Source organism: Lottia gigantea (assembly GCF_000327385.1).
Source record: "Lottia gigantea unplaced genomic scaffold LOTGIsca_102, whole genome shotgun sequence".
NCBI lineage: Eukaryota > Metazoa > Mollusca > Gastropoda > Lottiidae > Lottia > Lottia gigantea.
This window is the reverse complement of record NW_008706795.1, coordinates 504,519-521,982: the sequence shown is the minus strand read 5'-3', so window position 1 is coordinate 521,982 and position 17,464 is coordinate 504,519. Positions and strand designations below refer to the sequence as shown.

The window sequence follows — 17,464 nt, the reverse complement described above, 5'->3', positions numbered from 1 at the left end:
CCAATTCCTTGTAGCTTGCAGCAAGTTGGCGGTCCTTACTGATATTCTCGTGATATAACCCGACATTCTTTCTTTTCTTTTCAAATTTTTTACCATTTTATTAGAAGAAAATCTGTGACCTCTGCTCGGCCTCTTCGCCTAATGTTTTCCAGAAACGCCACTGTTTGAAGTCATTTCTCTCTTCAAACTTAGTCTACCAATGTTTCAAATCAAGTGCAAAATTAACACTTTATTTCTTCTTATAAAAAACGGAATCTGTTTAATATGGCTTGATTTAAAATACTTGTTAGAAACCCTTTCAAAATTGCGTTCCAAATCTAGATAAAAAACTTGGGTCAATCCTTGTTCGTTTTCGATACGCATTTATTGTAACGTGACAAACTACAGTTATTGGAAAATAAACGCCGGTTTAGCTAACTGGTTTATTGAAGGGAGTGATAGTAGAAATGTAAATATCATCATATGTTGTGCTTATCTGCATAAATATACAATTACGCCATTGGTAGCAAAACAAACAAAATCCTCGTAAGCTACATGTTCGTTAAGCAACGTTACATGATAATGATCATGTAGCCGTTGCTCTCACAATCCCACATTCTCGTCATTAATTTTGATTTGTAGAGAGTTTTCTTTCTCTACCAATTAGATTCCGGCGTTTATTTACCAATAACTGTAGTTTGTCATGTGACAATAATGCGTATGAATACAATAAGGGAACCCATCTTTAATACGAAACTGCAACATTTCCGGATAATTCGATGGAGGCCGCCATTTGCAAGCACCATCCTTCTACGCCAAAGATTCCTGATTGGATTAATTTGATGGTGACGCATGGTTTGTCAAGGGAGGTTAATAGTTTGTAATGCCGAGAATATGGGATTGTTCAAGCTACAGTTAGATGTGAATAATCGTACGTTGTTTAAGGAACATGCGTAAGCTATGGATTTAAACTGATAATGCGTGTAATGAATTGGTAAACCGATAGTCATAATGTAACATTATATGCATAAATAGGTCCGAGTGTCAGTTTTATCTCCTAAAGGTTCAAAGGCTTTCACGGAATAATATATTATAAAGGTCGCAATATTTCTTCATATATCACTTGACAAATCATTCAATCATATGGGATCTTCTTATGACTACAATACACGTCATGGTCTCAAGCTACGAACACTTTTTACTAGCTCTAAACTCTATTCTGATTCATTTTTACCATCCACTATCCGTGATTGGAACGCATTACCCGAAAACATATCTTCATTATGTAGTATAAAAGAATTCAAACTACAGATAAAATCCATTGCGTCTTCACCATCGTATTATTTCCTTGGCGAAAGATCGGTCCAAATAGTGCACCACAGACTCCGAAATAGAATGAGTGACCTCAACCTACACGTTCTTAAGACACGTTGGTGACTTCGCATCCTGTACATGTGGACATCCCATTGAAAATAGATTCGCCATTTAACCATATCGTATTTGCCCTTTTAAGTGATATTTTAAAATCTTGGTCTTTGTTACCTAACCTCAACCATATATATATATTACATTTGTGAATATTTCTTGCTTACCGTAATGGTGGATCTTGTATACCTTCCCTAGTTGTTCACATACTTTAGTTGATGATCTTGCTTACTAACCCCGCTGTTGATCTTGTATACCTACTAGTACTTACCGTCTAGTAACCTTGAAGTATACATACATTAATTGCTGTCCTTGTATACTTACCTTAGATGCTGATCTTCTATAAATAATCTAATTGCTGATCTTGCTTCTTGCCCTAGAAGCTGTCTTTGTAACTTACCATATTTGTGGTCATCCATTACTTACCACAGTTGCTGACATCGTATTCTTGCCGATCTTATATACCCACCATATTAAATTTTGTGGATGTCTCCTATTTATCCTGGAGGTGGATAGTGCTTGCATACTGCAGTTGTTGATCTTTGTTACTTAATCCTGCTACTGGTCCTGTATACCTATCCTAGTTGTATTCCTATCCTATTTACTGATCTCATATATCTTTTTAGACTGTAGGTGCCGATCTTGTATACTTACCCCAAATACAGACCATTCTTACCTAGCATTGTCTCAGCATGTACACCTACCTAGAACAATTTGTCAGAGTAATAGCTCTTGTATATTAATTTTGTCCTCAGATCCATAGAAAATTACTGTTTGATTTTCAAATTATTTATTTCAACCGTCGTGACCAACTTATGTCTTCTTCCGCCAAGTCCATTACTAGTCTGGTCAAATTACCCATAACACTAACACTGTTCCCGACGACAATAAAAAGTTAAGGGAAGTAACTCTGAAACAAACGACCTTGTTTAGTCGTTGTGATCATTAAAAAAATATAGAGGTTTTTGTACGTTTTATTGTGTGCCCGATTTTATTTTTAAAAGAGATTATTGCTATTTTAAACACGAATTGAATCAGAAAATGTGAAGGAAAATATCTCAAAGCTAAAAAAAGAAATATTAATTTGTTTCGTTTCATTTTTAAAATAATTTTGATTCCATAATATTGACGTCAACAAAAATTTCGTCAAATTGAATAGTTTCGTTTTGTAGTATGAAAATCTACGATCCTTAAATTTAACAATGCTCATTTTAACGCCTTTTTTTCATTCCGGTATGCCAGGGTAGGCGGTTGGCTTTTAAAACCCACCCTGTGGGTAGGACATGAAAAATAGTTAAGACACTCTTTCACCGTTCCATTTAAATTTATCTAGTTCTAAGAAATCAAAATGTCTAAATTGCTTTTTCAATTCAGTCCAAGCCAAAACAAATACTGAAAAGTCGTGAATAATTGACTATTTAACAAAGCAAGATGCTGTGTTCCGGATCTGACGACCATCATGCATCACGCCAGTTACCACCAGGTACCGTATATTTCTCTTCCATCAACTACGCTATCTGTACGGGTCATGCACCTCAGACTCCTTCAATCAGTTTAAAGTACCTCGTGTGATGGAAACCAAAGACACCGTAGATTTCATATTTAAACATATTTAATAGATAATTCATGGGTGGATTACGAATTTTAAGATCTAAATTACACTTTGCATGATTATTGTTGAAATAAAGAATTGTGGCATTGCGAATCCCAAGAGGATGCCACTCTTTATTTTATCGAGAAACTGGTTTAACATGACACGCTTTGATTGATTTAAAATACCACCTTTAGGACGTTTTTTGGTTGAAATATATTTAGATTACAATGTAGACTAAAAATAACAGAAAAAGATAAAGATACGAAATTGTAATCTTATTTCAATCAGATTGCCTTTCTTGTAGCGTTTTTGCATAAAAGTTAAAAAACAATTATCTTACATTATGTTTACAGTATTTCCTGATAAAAATGATGATCCGAAGATTGTCAATGTAACGAAATGCATTGCAACGAACGTTCTCATACATTCGTCTGAGGTGGGTAATTTTGTTAACTTAACGATCTTAATGACAACAGATGATGTTATTTTGTTCATCGGTCCAATGCCACTAGAAGGTTATTCCCACAGTTCGCGTATTGTACTCCCTTTGGGTTTTAACTGCGTTTATAGAGTTCTTAATACGACTATGACTGAGTTTACCAACCTTTATTTACGATCCTACTATGATCACGTTTTTCTTGTGCGTTCTGCTACAGTCCCATATTTCAGGTTAAACGTCGGCTAGTGTGAACCCAATAAATGTAATGGGAGTACCACTAGATCTCAGCTGAGCGCCTCTCGCATGCGTTGACCTAATTTCAAGATTCGCGGACAAATCGTAATTTGGCCTGCCGACATAAACAATGAGGAGGCACTTCACGTCGTGCAGCTACAAAATATTGCCGCCATGTGTCACCTAAAGTACCTGGACCGCCATTGATTGTACGCCAGCGAATACAACCCAATCAGAGCCCTCGAAAGAAAAAGGCTGAAAACATTAGGCTATGGCTTTGTGATCTCAGACCTTCCGTAGAAGCCTCTGATTGTAAGTTCCAATTAAATCGCTTCATTTCCAAACTTCCATGATGCAAGAAAGGTGACTATTACAGTGAAGGTATAAGTACGAAGTTCGCAATAGCTTGACATTGTGAATATGATAGCGTACATGCGAGCAATATCTGGTCACCGACAGCAACAAAATGATTTTTTATCACTTATCACAAGGTTTCCGCAGGTACCCTCGATTCACTCGCACCTCTCGAAAAGGTTTTGCAGGCCTTTGGACCAATAATATTCAACATCCTCGGCCATATCCGATTTCGAACCTCACTGATCAACCTATCTAAGTTTTCAACGATATCCATGTCTGTAGAACCGTTCCAAATATCTTCCTTGTCTTTGTTGTATAATAGCTCCTTGTAAATGGTTAAATTGCTGGAGTATGCAAATCCACGTCTTAAAAGTTTTACAGAGTCAATTGGATCGGTTCGACAGACATGGTAGACGCCAAAACTTGGATGAAAAGTTGATTAAAATCTTGAATTCTTTTAATTAAAAATTCTAGAATTATCTTCTGGGTGAAAATTTCCCCGGTGGTAGGTAATTCAATGTTTTAATTCAAAATCCTAGAATTTTCACCCGGGTGAAAATACATGTTTTAAATTCAAAATATGTTATATAATTATATTCTAGTTTTTTAATTCAAAATTAAACCTCCGTATATACCTCATATTTGCATTGTATTTTTTATTTGTTCACTTTATATGCTTGAAATATTGCAGAATTACAGGATGACGTCAAACCCACGAGGATTCTGTGTTGTGGTGAATAATAAGAACTTTAATGAAGGCACAAAACTTGAAGATCGAGATGGCACAGAGGAAGATGTGATTTCTTTGCAGAATCTTTTCAAACAGTTATATTTTACAGTTGATATTCACAATAACCAAACTGCAGAGGTAAAAAAATTGGTCAATGATTATAATGTGTTAATGGTAACAAGAATGCAATTATCAGTCTCAACTACCGTAGTTACTGTAGATGATAGTAGGTAGGTGTATAGTGACTATAGACAGAAGATAGTGATTGTAGGTGATGGTAGGTAGGTGTATAATTACTATAAGTAGAGGTTAGTAGGTTGATGTATAGTGACTATAGATAGAGGATAGGGACTGTCGATGATAGTTGGTAGGTGTATGGTGGCTTTAGATAGAGGATAGTGACTGTAGAAGATAGTAGTTTGGTGTATAGTGACTATAGATAGAGGATAGTGACTGTAGAAGATAGTAGGTAGGTATATAGTGACTATAGATAGAGGATAGGGACTGTAGATCATTGTAGGTAGGTGTATAGTGGCTTTAGATAGAGGATAGTGACTGTAGATGATAGTAGGTTGGTGTATAGTGACTATATATAGAAGATAGTGACTGTAGATGATAGAAGGTTGGTGTATAGTGACTTTGTATCTAGGATAGTTACTTTAGATGATAGCAGGTAGGTGTATAGTGACTATAGATAGAGAATGGTGACTGTAGATTATAGTAGGTTGGTGTATAGTTACTATAGATAGAGGATAGGGACTGTAAATCATTGTAGGTAGGTGTATAGTGTCTTTAGATAGAGGATAGTGACTGTAGATAATAGTAGGTTTGTGTATAGTGACTTTGTATCTAGGATAGTTACTTTAGATGATAGTAGGTTACTATAGATAGAGGATAGTGATTGTAGATGATGGTAGGTAGGTGTATAGTGACTATAGATAGAGGATTGTGATTATAGATGATAGTGGGTAGGTATATAGTGACTATAGATTGGGGATAGTGATTGTAGATGAAATCCATTGATTACAGCGTGGATTGTCGCAAGAGACCCCCCTCCCTCCCTCTCATTTCAAGTTATTGGCCCTTCTTCATTTAGCATTCAGCATTTAGAATTGATATCGCACCGGCGTTCCATAAAAGGCATCTGTTTCTATCAATAGTCGACTCTCTCTATAGTAGTATATAATATTAGAAGGTGGCTAACGCTTGTCACGACCATCTCCGCTTCAGACGATTTTCTACCATTTACCGTAATGAAACATAATCCCAACCTTATATGAATCGTTTCGTTGAATATTTTCCCTTCACACAAGACCTACTTTATATCTCCCTCAGTGTTCCTCTTCTTACTAATCTAACTATTGTTCAATAAAAATACTAAAAAAAAATTACATCCATCGTTTCAATGCATCTACTTCCGGTTGATTCAGCTGTAATTTTCTGTCGAGTAAAAACCAAAGTGAAAGTAAAAGCATGGTTATTGACTTAGCTATTTATTCAATTAATAAGAAAAAAGTAGTTATATTGGTGATTTCCATCCTTTAAAAATAAATAAGCAATGAAAATAGCAACACAGCATCATTTTCTTTACAAAATAGATAACATTCTGCCGTGAAACCCGCTAACCCGAAGTAGATACATTGAAAATTGGCAAGTTGGCTGGCTCACGGTAAATCGCATAATTCCTTCAAATAGACATCCAACAAAAAACTTGTTGATATATTGTCCAATACATCTTCCATCGCAGCTGTACGTAAACGAAGTGTGACAGAGTGATTGAGTCTACTGTATACATATGTTGTCATCAACGTATATTCAAAATATAAAGTTTCTTAAAATAACATTAAAATATAGATGTTTACGGAAATACTTGGATTTAAAGGTCCAATTTCGACGGTAAGCTGTGGACATCACTACTGATTAGTTTCTCGTTTCTGAGATTCTGATGATTTACTCCCGTATATGCCGAATCTGTTCCTTTAAGGTAGACGAAAGATGTACAAAACCTATTAGAAAGTTGGGAAGTGACATTTACATTTATTCGATTATATGTTATTATATTATACTCATTTTAAGGAAATAAAAAGCATAGTAAAGTGGTACAAAGAACTTGACCACTCCAATTATGATTGTTTTGTGTTGGTGATTTTATCTCATGGTTCCTGTGGTAATGTTCTTGGTGTAGATGGCAAGGAGGTGTTCATCAATGATATCTTTGACAGTTTTGATTCGATAGCATGTTCAAGCTTATGTGGAAAACCAAAACTGTTTTTCATTCAAGCTTGCCAGGGAAGTGAGTCTATAGCAGTATATCATATAACTTATCGTGCGCTAAAACAGAGGAAGCCATTGACAACTGTATCCATATTATTACTAATTTTAAAAACGTTGTCGCTTTTGGTTATCTATTTGTGCAAAAAAACCTGTACTTGTGTAAGTCATTTTTCAAAGCCGGGTCAACCAATTTTTTGAAGAAGGGGGGCATGTGATGTATTTTAGAATTGCATTGAAGGAGAGATGGTGAATTAGTGATGATTTCCTCAAATATTTCATTGCAAGACATTTCCTATGTTTACTACTTGTAAAATTAACTTATAATAACATATATTTTTAGATTTGTATGATCCGGGAACGCATAAAAACATGACAGAAGAGGACAAGAAAGACATTGATGAAATTGCCCAAAAAGCTGATAGACTAACTTTTGGTGACGGACCCGACGGTCAAGAGGATACAAACTCGTCTAATATAGCCAGAAGAGCTGATATGTTTATCTCCATGGCAGCAAGCCCAGGTAATTATGAGTCCATGTTGGCTCTCTCGCGTTGAATTTAATTATCCAAATTAGCTGTTTTACTTAAGTATACACCCAAATACAACTTTTGACTGGATTACCCCTGACATGTAATGAGTGCAGGTGGGATGTCGAGGAGAGTTATAACATTATGATTCTATTGATAACTTATGAAATTCACAATATACGTTACATATAGTGAAATAAAACACATCCAGTAGTAAGATAAAACTCATTCAGTATTAAGATAAAACTCATTCAGTAGTAAGATAAAACACATCCAGTAGCAAGATAAAACACATTCAGTAGTAAGATAAAACACATTCAGTAGTAAGATAAAACACATTCAGTAGTAAGATAAAACTCATTCAGTAGTAAGATAAAACTCATCCAGTAGTAAGATAAAACTCATCCAGTAGTAAGCTAAAACACATTCAGTAGTAAGATAAAATACATCCAGTAGTAAGATAAAACACATCCAGTAGTAAGATAAAATACACCCAGTAGTAAGATAAAACACATCCAGTAGTAAGATAAAACACATCCAGTAGCAAGATAAAACACATTCAGTAGTAAGATAAAACACATTCAGTAGTAAGATAAAACACATCCAGTAGTAAGATAAAACTCATTCAGTATTAAGATAAAACACACTCAGTAGTAAGATAAAACACATCCAGTAGTAAGATAAAACACATCCAGTAGTAAGATAAAACACATTCAGTAGTAATATAAAACACATCCAGTAGTAAGATAAAACATTCTGTAGTAAGATAAAACACACCCAGTAGTAAGATAAAACACATCCAGTAGTAAGATAAAACACATTCAGTAGTAAGATAAAACACATTCAGTAGTAAGATAAAACACATTCAGTAGTAAGATAAAATACATTCAGTAGTAAGCTAAAACACATCCAGTAGTAAGATAAAACACATCCAGTAGTAAGATAGAACTCATTCAGTAGTAAGATAAAACACATTCAGTAGTAAGATAAAACTCCTTTAGTAGTAAGATAAAACACATTCAGTAGTAAGATAAAACACATTCAGTAGTAAGATAAAACTCATTCAGTAGTAAGATAAAACACATTCAGTAGTAAGATAAAACTCCTTTAGTAGTAATATAAAACACATCCAGTAGTAAGCTAAAACACATGTAGTAGTAAGATAAAACACATCCAGTAGTAAGCTAAAACACATTCAGTAGTAAAATAAAACACACTCAGTAGTAAGATAAACACATTCAGTAGTAAGATAAAACACATCCTGTAGTAAGATAAAACACATCCTGTAGTAAGATAAAACACATCCAGCAGTAAGATAAAACACATTCAGTAGTAAGATAAAACACATTCAGTAGTAAGATAAAACTCAATCAGTAGTAAGGTAAAACACATCCAGTAGTAAGATAAAACACATCCAGTAGTAATATAAACACATCCAGTAGTAAGATAAAACACATCTAGTAGTAAGATAAAACACATTCAGTAGTAAGATAAAACACATCCAGTAGTAAGATAAAACACATACAGTAGTAAGATAAAACACATCCAGTAGTAAGATAAGGATTACTCTATCGAAAATAAGACAAATCGAAAAATATTTGATGAGTTATTGCACTTGTTCTTGAAAATGTGTTGTGGATACAATAGACTGATTTAGATGAAACTTGACGAAATTGATTATTATCACCTAAGGATGAATCCTATTGAAAATCAAATGAAAAGAAGAAAAAGAGTTCTGAATAAAGCTTGTGCAGTATGAAAATGTTACTCTCGAAATATTTCATTTACTGATAGCTCTTGTCAATCTCACGGACGAGTTGGCTATCATTACAATTGTTGGTGTATTACGATGTCATGACTATTTTTATTTATTCCTAAGCTTATCCTTATCCTTAAAATTCGGGTATTCCGAAGTTGTATGTCTTGTTGATAGTGTCTAAAATGAGAAATACGGTTTACAATGATTTTGATTTATCAAGTCTTTAACCATTTTTCAAAAAGATAGCTCTTAAAAAGAGGATTCGTTTGAGTAACTTTCAAACACGGATACACGAGGAAAGGTAAGCAGCTTAACAATATTCACAGCTCACGGACGAAATTTGAGCCTTCAAATCCATGTGTGCCCCAGGCCCGTAGCTAGAGACCAAATAAATATTTGCCCCCCCCCCCTCCCCTGAAAATTATTCAACCTTAACGTTAAAATGTCCTGTTTTTATCGTTTTATATAGACAAAGAGCAATTTTAAGGCTTTTAATTGTCTGATGACTTTTGAACACCAAATAACAGCAGGAATTGACTTAAACTGTTTTATAAGTAGGTTTGCTGTACAACACCCTCGCTTACAGATGGTGTAATTGTTGATTACTATCATTGTTGATTGTCAATCCCGTGAAACACATATTTTCAATGTATATGTCAGTCAGGTAACCTAATTTCGTGGAAACCTATTTTTCGTGGATTTCCGGAAAGGATTAATAATTTACATGTGCGACCTCCGCATTTGTTTGTTTGATAAACATGGGTTTTCTGTACAATATCAGCTAGTAGAATGAATTCAGTAGTTTCAAGCAAGGTAAAAATATTAATGTATACTTTGACAAATACAAAATGGCGGATTTCACTTGTTACCAAACGTCACCATTTTTTATCGGCCGAATTTCCTTACAATCCCAAGCGGTAATCGAAATCCAAGTCGTCTGCTAGAATGTCGTACAACGAATGAAGTCACGTGATCAACTAGCAGATTCCTATGGAACACAAAGTGGACCATATTCTTATGTTGTTTCGGTGACTTTTAGCAATCTACTTATCTTATTTTGTCAATCACTATTTTATTTTAAAATCGCGGTTCTTTGAAGGAATTGTCACTAGTTATAATGAATTGATATTAAAGATAAATACTAAGAGAAGTTAATTATACCACCCGGTATCCATACAACGTGTTTTTCTAGACTTATTTATAGATCAAACTTTGTACACGAAAATAGATGACGTATTCTGTCGCCGTTGCGGTTGCTCATGAAATTTGGGTCAAAGTGAAGGATTCATAAAGAAAATCGAAATAAACCAATTTTAATTATTTTGTAGAATATCTGAGGAAACATCTAAGACATTCGTTTTTCGGTGGACACGAAATTCGGTGTTGAATCCTTATATCCACGAAAATAGGTTACACCATTGTATAGTTTCTTTATTGACTTTTTAAATCATATAGTTGAGCCCCCCTTAAAAAAATTTAGCCCCCCTGAGACCCCGAGCTAGCTACGGGCCTGGTGTGCCCAGAATTATCCGTGATTGAATGAAAAACTGACAAATCGTCAATTTAAGATACTCTGTGATATATAAAAAAGACATATATAGAAATAGTGAGTAAAATTCCTAGTTTGAAGGAATTATGCTATTTTCGTACATTTCTAGGACTTATTATCTATATTTTAGGTTTTGTATCTTGGCGAGATGTAAATATTGGAACGTGGTTTATACAAGCTGTGGTCTATGCCTTTAAATACTGGGCTCATAGCTGTGAACTAGTCAATATTATGACCAAGGTAGGCTTAAAAATGCTGAAAACTGTACAGTCAATAAAAGGCCTTTAATATAGATATTAGGGATTGAGAGCCGTAACGGGTCGACTCTCGAAAGCACTGGAACAGGCATCAGAATTTTTCTTACCTTGAGGGGGATTCGATCCCCCATATGATGCGATGAAGTAAATAGGCTCTTAACTCTAACTTTGCTTAAATACAATTCCAGACTGCAATCGTCATAAACATAATTATGTTCAGAAGAAATTTGAACACTGAAATTTGTTTCCAGGTGAATAATTTAGTTCAAAAAGCTGAAACAAGTATTGATCGTAATAAACAATGTCCTGAATGGCGGTCATCATTAGGTAAAAGTTTGTACTTTTTTCCTGGTCTGGAACAGTGCAGTACAAATGCTGCTCAACCTGAAGAACAACAACAACCAATGGATCAATCAGAAATATTAACCACTAGTGTTAATCCAAACAGTTCAATGAAATAATTAGATCTTAGTCAGATGGGTTCAATAAGATTTCATGATATCTACCTTTACTTACAAGATCAGAAGAGATTAAATATAGAGTCATTGAAAATTTTATGGTATAACACATTTCTGTAATAACAATAACTATACTGTATTATTAGAGAAGTGTGTTATACCATTTCCTTGTGTTTTTTTTTTTTGTTAAATATATTTATATACTAACAATAAAATATTTTCACTGTTGAAATAGTGCTCAATTGTAGAAATATTTCTATATTATTATTTAAAATATAATACTATTATAAGACTTATTAGACTAAATTTATATAGTTATACAGGATATTGAACATTAGTCATTCAATAGACTACCAAATTCAGGAAATTTGATTTATAATTCCATACTCCAGTCATTTTTACTTGCAACATCTAACCTAGTTGATAAAATTTATATTATTGGCGATTTCAAAATTGATTTCTTTAATACAACATTTCTTTCCTTCATACTTCGATGAACCTATTTGACATGAAATTATGAACGAACTCATGCGCATTGATAAAAATTTGAACACCCAAATTGCCCTGGCTTGGTGCTTGAATCATACTGGCTTGACAGAATTTGGTGTGACCATCGGCTTGTGTATTGCCGGTTACAGTATTATCAAGACTAAAATTGGCATCTTTCAAAAGGCTAATCTGTGACGGGAAACTTTTACGATAAAATTAAAGGACAAGATGGATAACAATTTTTGACATCTTCTACAGATGAGTTGATAAGGATAGCCAAATCCAATATCCCACATAAATTTGTGACAATTTGACCTGAGACAAACTTTGGATAAACAATATAATCAGTATCATGAGCACAGAAAGACGAACACAATTGTAAAAAAAGCTACCAGATCGAATTCTGAGGAAAATTTGGAAAAGTTTAGATTAATCAGGAATTAGCATATTAAATTCGGACATGCAAAAGAGAATACCATGAGAAAATTGACAATAAAATCAATGGACAGAACGAGATCATGGGTCTAGAGATTGGTGGCAACTTATTAACTCATTAAAGGATCAAGACATTTCAAAATCTGAAATACCTCTCTTGGTCAACAATGGTGTCGTAGTTTGTACTGGCTTAATTTTTTAAAATGAGTTTTTAAGTAACCTGTCACAGTTATTTTTCCAAGTCATTAGAATACCTCTACTTTCTATTCATATAAGTATTAGCATTTTCATTTTTATAAATGAAAATAAGGGTACCCATTTTTAAGTACAGAATACACAGGTCTGAAGTTACTATTTTGACATTGTAAAAATTGTGCATTCATTATAGTATCTATAGAATTAGACTATAATGAATGCACAATTTTTATGAAAATGAAAATGCTAATACTTATATGAATAGAAAGTAGAGGTGTTCTAATGACTTGGGAAAATACCAGTTTTTCTCACATGTGACATGTCCATAATTGATTAATAAATTAGCTAAATTAGAAGAGAATTACCAGCATAATTCCAATGAGTGACCGATCAAGAAAGGTCAAAAAGTTTGTTTTCGTTTATCCAGTCTGTGCTTACATGGACATTTATGATTGGTTAAAACTTATTATAATATGCAATAAGATGATAATGATATGATTAAGAATACATGATAATTCATTAGAAAAACCAATTAGTCAAATAGCTTGCTTAATTTGACACTAAAAAATAAGGAAACCCATCTTTAACATCATGATCAAAAATTTGAAAAATGTATTCATCATTCTGGTGCCCTGATTAATTGTATCCCTTTCAAAATTGATTTTTCTTTTTAGTTTTGTTTATTTAAAGGCGCATTCTGGTTTTTGTTTATTTCTATTTAAAGGCGCATTCTGGTTTTGTTTTTTTTGGGGTTTTTTTGTAGGTTGAAAAATAAATATATTTTGCTTACATTTATGGAAACCACACACCAAAATCTAGAGAAACGTGTCCCTAATCATATCTGAATGTTCTTACTAAAAATTCCAGCCGTTGGATTTTTGTCGCCAAAACTATATAAAAATTTCGTTATGCTTTTTGGTAACTGTTCAGATTTAATCAAATTAAACAATAATTACCTTCCATTATTAATTAACCCTTTAAAACTATTTCAGTTTGATCAAGTAGCATAAATCTAAATAGCATACTTTAGAAATATATTCAGGTATGATTTAATATGTTTTTGATAATTTTCCAAACTGCTCCTTTAAAATGTATATCTTTATAGTCTCTTTATTATTATTATTTGACGTGATTATACATAATAGATTTGTTTCTTTTGTTTGTATACATTATTTTTTTAATTGTAATTTGACATGATTAAACGTATTTTAATAAATTATATTTTTTTTTTTTTGTTAATTCAAAGTAATTCTCTCTGAAGATTTGATGCCATTGAAGTGTGTAGAAATACTGTGAAAATGATTTAGTTACGATTAACGTTTCTACTATACAGTGGTGTAACCTATTTTCGTGGATATAAGGATTCAACACCAAATTTCGTCAAAGTTAAAAAAACGAAAAAAAAAAAATTATGTCTTAGATGTTTCCTCAGATATTCTACAAAATGATTAAAATTGGTTTATTTCGATTTTCTTTATGAATCCTTCACTTTGACCCATATATCATGAGCAACCAACTCCGCAACGGCGGCAGAATGCGTCACCTATTTTCGTGTACAATGTTTGATCTATAAACAAGTCCAGAAAAACACGTTGTATGGATACCGGGTGGTATAATTAACTTCTCTTAGTATTTATCTTCAATATCAATTCATTATAACTAGTGACAATTCCTTCAAAGAACCACGATTTAAAAAAAAAATAGAGACTGACAATTATGATACGTAGCGTGATTTATTGCTAAAAGTCACTGAAACAACATAAGAATATGGTCCACTTTGTGTTCCATAGAAATTTTCTGCTGACACGGAATCCGCTAGTTGATCACGTGACTTCATTCGTAGGACTACATTCTAGCAGACGACACTTGAAATTCCGATTACCGCTTGGGATTATAAGGAAATTCGGCCGATAAAAAATGGTGACGTTTGGTAATAAGTGAAATCCGCCATTTTGTATTTGGCAAAATATACATTAATACATTTTACCTTGATTGAAAGTACTGAATTCATTCTACTAGCTGATATTGTAGAGAAAACCCATGTTTATTAAAACAAACTAATGCGGAGGTCACGCAAGGTCGCTCATGTAAATTATTAATCCTTTCCGGAAATCCACGAATAATAGGTTTCCACGAAATTAGGTTATTCGATTGTACTTGTTTTGTGAATAAAAATAATCGTTTCCATAAAATTCAGAATTACTTAAAATGGTAACTTTGTCATGGGGTTTATGAAAAGAAACATTTGGATGAATTTACATTTGATATACAAACATCCCTAGGTAGCAAAATCATCAACAAAAAGTTTGTCAGAAAAATGCCTTCCGTAAAAACACATTTCAAGTGACAATTTTTGCATTTTGGACAGATTCGCGTCTTTTGGTAATTGGTTTGAGTTTTGAATATAATATATTCATTTATAAAAGACATCTTCTTTTCCCCAATAAAAAAAGGCCTGGGTTCGATTTTTACTTTTATTATTTTTAATCATAAAAACCCTGCAAAACAATGTTCAGAATTAATACACAATAAAATAATATATACAAAGTCAATACATCATTTATAAAAATGGAATGTCTTCTAATCAAATGATTATATAATTATGAAAATAGAATATACTGATAAATTATAATGAATTAACTTCAACCTACCCGAAGTGGGGTTAAATACCAATTACTAAGTCATAAACTATCTATATACAAATAACATCTTTAACATACTGAAATAATAGGCATTATACTTAATACACGGTACTAAATTACAAGTTAAAATATCCCATTTACACCCATTCTTGCTAAAATTGGTAAAACCCTTGACAGTTACCCATAATAAAAAGAGACACACATACCTTTCACTAATTAATAAAGGATTAATTAGAGTTTGAATTAAACAGACTTAACTTAAAGAAAAATGAAATTTTATCTTCTTCAAGATGGTGTTGAAAGTGTGGTATCCAACTGTAACAGGTTTTTTTGAAGGTACAAGGAAACTCTGGGTCGGGGTTCTATAAATTTTATTATTATAAATCTAAACAATAATTCTGAAAAATACATAAATAATTCTTATAAATACAAATAATGAAAGAAATTCACAACACAAATAAATAATACAAATTCACATCTGCCATTTATAATGCATATTTAGAAATATATAACTAAAGAAAATCTATAAACAATCTTACCCTATAAAATAGGAGTTATTATAAACTTGTATAAAATTAGGTGTAGATTAAATAACCATGTAGCCTAAGATTTCTAAAAGAAAACAAAGATGGCTGTCGTAACTAATGAAAACAACTTTAAACTTTATGAAAATAAGTTATTACAAAATTACATTTCTAAAGGAGAATTGCATTGAATAAAATAGATTTGTCCAGTCTGTAGAAAAAGTAAAATAAAAGAATAATAACTTACCAAGAAAGATGACATCAAACATACAAACACACAATTTTAGGTGAAATGACAGAAGTGAAGAAAGAAAGAGAGAGAAAGTCTTATATAGGAGAGTGATTAGAATTTAAACTGAGTAAAAATAAAGAAAAGTGTTCACTCTGCTTGTAAACAACTTAAAGCTACCGTGGATAAACTAGGGAAGAAAAAGAGACTTAAAGCTATACTTCAGAAATAAATAACAGAGACATGATAAATTTTATATAATAGAATACGACTACCACACTACACACACAGTAGCTAGGGTAAAGGCGAAGACAGCTCACCCCAGAGCAAAGAGAAAGGTGAACCCCAAGATAAAAATAGAAAGAAAAAAGGGTATTCATAGGTGATTGGCTTATGCAGTGAAGTGTGCTTGTAGCTAAAAAAAAAACTAATCAACCACTGAACTGTTTAAAGAGACAGTCTCTCTAGAAATAACCACACTGTCACATAAGTATGTATAAATGCAACGATTGATTGGATTATAAGCATCTACCGAAGGTTTGTAAACTTAACCCAAATATTTTATGTCGATGGCTCTAATGGGCTGTATGAGCTAGCTTACAATCCGATAAAATGGGTATAACTGATAAGATTATTCTACAATGAAAGAAAATTTTACTACCACGAAAAACTGGAATAAAGGCAGATGGTTCGGATTAAAGTGAAACTGGATTGAAACTAGGTTGAAACAAGATTGAAATTAGATTTCAAATTACAATTACTAGATCTGTATTTTAAAGAAGATTGCCGCCAATAACATTTAGTCCGTAGTATATTTTTTGGAATCATTCGGATTATCTACTACTACTATAATTTTCCCGAATAAATAGTGATCACGTTTTTATAGCTGTATTGAATGTAGCATTTCATTTGTCATAATCTCGAACAAAATGTGATAATGAAAAAAAACATTTATAGAATTTAAGGAATGAATCCAAATTTAATAGGTTTGATTGAAAAACACGTTTGTTAATTGATAGGCCATTCTATTGTTTTTGTTAATTTCTGACATCTTTCGTTGATTCAGAAACATTTTTATGACATAAGTCCACCATTTTGGATTGGAGGCTAAGAATGTTTACATGGTTGTCAAGTTAGAAACAAAATTTATCATGCGTGTTGATACAGTTTTAACTGGAGGAGGGATATTTTTTTAGGATTAAACATATTTAAAAACTAAAGATGGAGAAGAGAATAATAGGATAAAACAAGCGAGGACTATATTTGTGTCGTTTTTCTATAGGAAAACGGATATAAACATTTAACGGGCACTTGTTTCTTTGAAGTTGCCGACATAGACAAACAGTGACAAATTGCAATAAATACATC

General features: G+C 32.7%; 2 protein-coding genes across 2 annotated transcripts; one reads left to right on the top strand and one right to left on the bottom strand.

Moving 5' to 3' along the window:
• Positions 1-4,722: 4,722 nt before the first annotated feature.
• Positions 4,723-7,050, top strand: LOTGIDRAFT_58191 (hypothetical protein; the record flags this gene model as incomplete). Its single annotated transcript, XM_009046496.1, has 2 exons — positions 4,723-4,896; positions 6,835-7,050. Coding segments are annotated over 2 exons (390 nt in total), but the record flags the coding sequence as incomplete, so codon positions are not given.
• Positions 7,051-7,916: 866 nt separating this feature from the next.
• Positions 7,917-8,424, bottom strand: LOTGIDRAFT_135932 (hypothetical protein; the record flags this gene model as incomplete). Its single annotated transcript, XM_009046495.1, has 2 exons — positions 7,917-8,179; positions 8,205-8,424. The coding sequence occupies 2 exons, from the start codon at positions 8,422-8,424 to the stop codon at positions 7,917-7,919; spliced, it is 483 nt and encodes a 160-aa protein (XP_009044743.1).
• Between the last annotated feature and the right edge of the window lie 9,040 nt (positions 8,425-17,464).